This window comes from Limulus polyphemus, unplaced genomic scaffold (assembly GCF_000517525.1).
Source record: "Limulus polyphemus unplaced genomic scaffold, Limulus_polyphemus-2.1.2 Scaffold199, whole genome shotgun sequence".
NCBI lineage: Eukaryota > Metazoa > Arthropoda > Merostomata > Xiphosura > Limulidae > Limulus > Limulus polyphemus.
Genome location: NW_013665809.1, coordinates 172,548 through 176,246, shown reverse-complemented (window position 1 = coordinate 176,246; position 3,699 = coordinate 172,548). Strand labels below are relative to the sequence as shown.

Genomic DNA, 3,699 nt, shown 5'->3' with positions numbered 1-3,699 from the left:
GACTTGTGTCGTTAAAATTTCGTCGGAACGAAGTTACGGAAAGTTAATTAACAAACGGAGACGTAACAATATGTTTATAAGTACACTTGCATATTGCGCTAAGCTCCAAGTTAATATTTCTAAAAATGTCTCAAGTGTTTCTTAATGTTATTGCTTTTGCTAAGAACTATCATTAGCAGTTAATTTTGAAAATAACAATAAATAATAACCTTCCCCATCATTTTGCGGTGTGTGCTATAAACAATGTTTAAATCAGCACCTTGAGATTTCACATCTGATTGTATCAATGGTTTAATGAATTGTTCTTTCTAAAAACTTCTCATGTTCACGTTTTTGAGTGATACTGACAATTAGAACTAACAGGAGCGTTGTAGTCTGAGTTATCTAGTGCATAAACAGAGCAGAAGCTAGTTTGTAGTTTGAGTTTTCTAGTGCATAACCAGAACAGAAGCTAGTTTGTAGTTTGAGTTATCTAGTGCATTACCAGAACAGAAGCTAGTTTGTAGTTTGAGTTATCTAGTACATAACCAGAACAGAAGCTAGTTTGTAGTTTGAGTTATCTAGTACATAACCAGAACAGAAGCTAGTCTGTAGTTTGCGTTATTTAGTGCATAACCAGAACAGAAGCTAGTTTGTAGTTTGAGTTATCTAGTACATAACCAGAACAGAAGTTGGTCTGTAGTTTGCGTTATCTAGTACATAACCAGAACAGAAGCTAGTCTGTAGTTTGAGTTATTTAGTACATAACCAGAATAGAAGCTGGTCTGTAGTTTGCGTTATTTAGTGCATAACCAGAACAGAAGCTAGTTTGTAGTTTAAGTTATCTAGTACATAACCAGAACAGAAGTTTGTCTGTAGTTTGAGTTAGTTAGTGCATAACCAGAACAGAAGCTAGTTTGTTGAGATCTCAAAATTAGTTTTCCTTCTTAAAATATGGGTGGATTAATAACATGGAAGAAATGAAGAAAGAGAAAAGCTTAAGCCATTCTCAGAAATAATTAACCTAACAAGTTTTCTGCAGAAAGCGTTCTTTTAGCACCCACTGCTTGAGTAGCATACTTAAAATACGTCGAGTGTCAAGGCACTGCTACAAAATCTATGAAATGTTACATTAACATATGTTTTACTCCGTGTAATCAATGGTCTTTAATCATTATCTTGACCTTTTGACCTCCGGGAAAGTGAAATTGATCAATAATTTGAATAACATGGAGCTTTTACATTATTAGTATCAAAATAGACTATCATAGCACTTCGATAGTTAAGATTTATATGATTAGAAGCTGTATCAATAACGAAATAAAAGATGCGGAAATTCTTTCAACAGTTGAAAATGTGTTGTTAAAATCGTTGGCGGTTTCGTTTTTTTTTTTCTGATACATGAACAGATAGATGCCTAGTGAGGTTCATTTATAAGTCGATGGATACTGAATGTTCTTAAGTCTAAATGTTAAACTAGTGTGTCACATATAAGTGTATTTAAAAAACGCATCACTCAAACACTTTAAAATTATCATACCTTTACAATCCCACATTGCGAGTAGTTCGTCCATTCGGTGTTGTATTTATTGATAAACCACGTGCCATTCTTCCAACACTGTTTTTTTGCGTAGCCTGTTGTGAGACAAATATATATAGAATTACATGAAATACCAAACAACCGAATGTTCTTAGTTTCTTCTCGCTGAAATCAGGTAATATAAATTCTTACTTAAAAACTTAGTTTATCTCGATCTAATACGTCAAAAACAGTTCAGATATACTTGGTGCGATTGGAAAGTTTTATATCGGGTGAGGAATCAATCGGATATTGTGTTTCTTTTTCGATTCGTTTGTTTGAAGTTAAGCACAAAGCTACACAATGGGCTATCTGTGCTCTGCCCACCGCGGGTATCGAAACCCGGTTTCTAGCATTTCAACTTTGCAGACATATCGCTGTGCCACTGGGGGCTTTTCGTTTTGTTTATATATATAATATATATATATATATATATTTATATTTATAAACTTATATACGTGTTTAATGTTCTAGCATCTGCCTTCAATGCGTCAGAAATATATACAGCTTGTTACAGGATAGCTCTCAAACCTAACGAAACGTTAACTTTACATAAATGTAGCTGTTAAATAAATAATTAAAAACGTATTATGTCGCATTCTTATAACTCGCCATAAAAATGAGGAACCAAAGTACGTTTTTTATTCAGAATATTTCATTCGAACGTAATGTTCAGTTTGAATATTTGCGAAGTATATTATTTGAATCTTGGAGTAAAGTGTGAGTTATTTTAAAAAGGTTTAAGTTTGTACTTTTAATCTAGCTACATGACAACGTTGACCCTTTTGCTGAAATTTCAACCCTATGAGCTACAATGAAGTTATGTGTGTGTGTTTTCTCGTCACGCACAAACTTATCCTTTGAGCGAAAATAAGAATTGTTTTAAATAACAACAACTTAGTTCCGTTTCCGTTTGAAAGAAATTCAGGTATCATGTTTTTCCGGATGGAAAAACGTAACATATTAATATAAATATGTCAAAAACGGATATAGATACAAAGAAAGGAGAAATGGGACCAATCAATATCACAAGGAGAGCAGGAGAAAAAATAAATAGAATAAGAATAAAACAAAATATGATAATAGAGAGAAACGTGTTTCATATTTAAGATGAAAAGAATAATCGAATAGAGGTGAAAACGTGGAATTAAGTTTAAAATATTTGAATGATCTTATCGGGAAAATAATAAAAGGAAGATATTACTTGATAACAAAGGCATACAAGAGGATGAATAAAGAAAGAGAAGCAGAAAATTAGAGAAGGAGTTACACAGATATAAAGAAAAATAAATTGAAAGTTTCTGCTAGAAAACTTGAATTTGTGAAAACGAGAAAGTTCGTTTGTTGGTTTTGAATATCGCGCAAAGCTACACGAGGGCTACCTGCACTAGCCGTCCCTAAGTTAACAGTGAAAAACTAGAGAGAAGACAGCTAATAAACACCACCAATTCTTGGGCTACTCTTTTACCAACGAATAGTGGGATTGACCATCACATTATAATGTCCCCACGACTGAAAAGGCGAGCATGTTTGGTGTGACGGGGATCCGAAAACAGGAAATATTTGGTCATTAATGAGATATGAAGTCATGTATAAAACTGATACCCATATTTGTTTAAGACTAACAAAAATCACCTATCGATCAAGCTTTGACCTAGGTTTTAGCTGCAAAATAACATGTTTTTTATCTTGTTTCTTCAAACAGGGTAATTTAAAAAGCCGCTACTAATCTTGAATTGTTATACTTTTCAAATAAATGCGTTAATTTCTATTGCTTTATACTAAAACAGCTTTTCTTTCACACATGTAATTAAAATATGCATAGTTATTTAACTAGAATTTTAGCTCCAGTCTAAAAGTAAATTAATATGTAGCATAGACCACTGCCTACCTGAAACGTCACAAAATGATATCTAGTATAGACCACTGCCTACCTGAAACGTCACAGAATGATATCTAGTATAAAACACTGCCTACCTGAAACGTCACAAAATGATATCTAGTATAGACCATTGCCTACCTGAAACGTCACAAAATGATATCTAGTATAGAACACTGCCTACCTGAAACGTCACAAAATGATATCTAGTATAGAACACTGCCTACCTGAAACGTCACAGAATAATATCTAGTATAGACCA

General features: G+C 33.1%; 1 protein-coding gene across 10 annotated transcripts in view; it reads right to left on the bottom strand.

Moving 5' to 3' along the window:
- LOC106478314 (calcitonin gene-related peptide type 1 receptor-like) overlaps positions 1-3,699 on the bottom strand; it is a 164,918-nt gene that overhangs the window by 34,981 nt on the left and 126,238 nt on the right. For all 10 annotated transcript variants that reach the window (XM_022381897.1, XM_022381895.1, XM_022381901.1 and 7 more), the window contains one exon: positions 1,520-1,614. In XM_022381897.1, the coding sequence (XP_022237605.1) occupies positions 1,520-1,614 (95 nt within the window). The remainder of the gene's footprint in view (positions 1-1,519; positions 1,615-3,699) is intronic.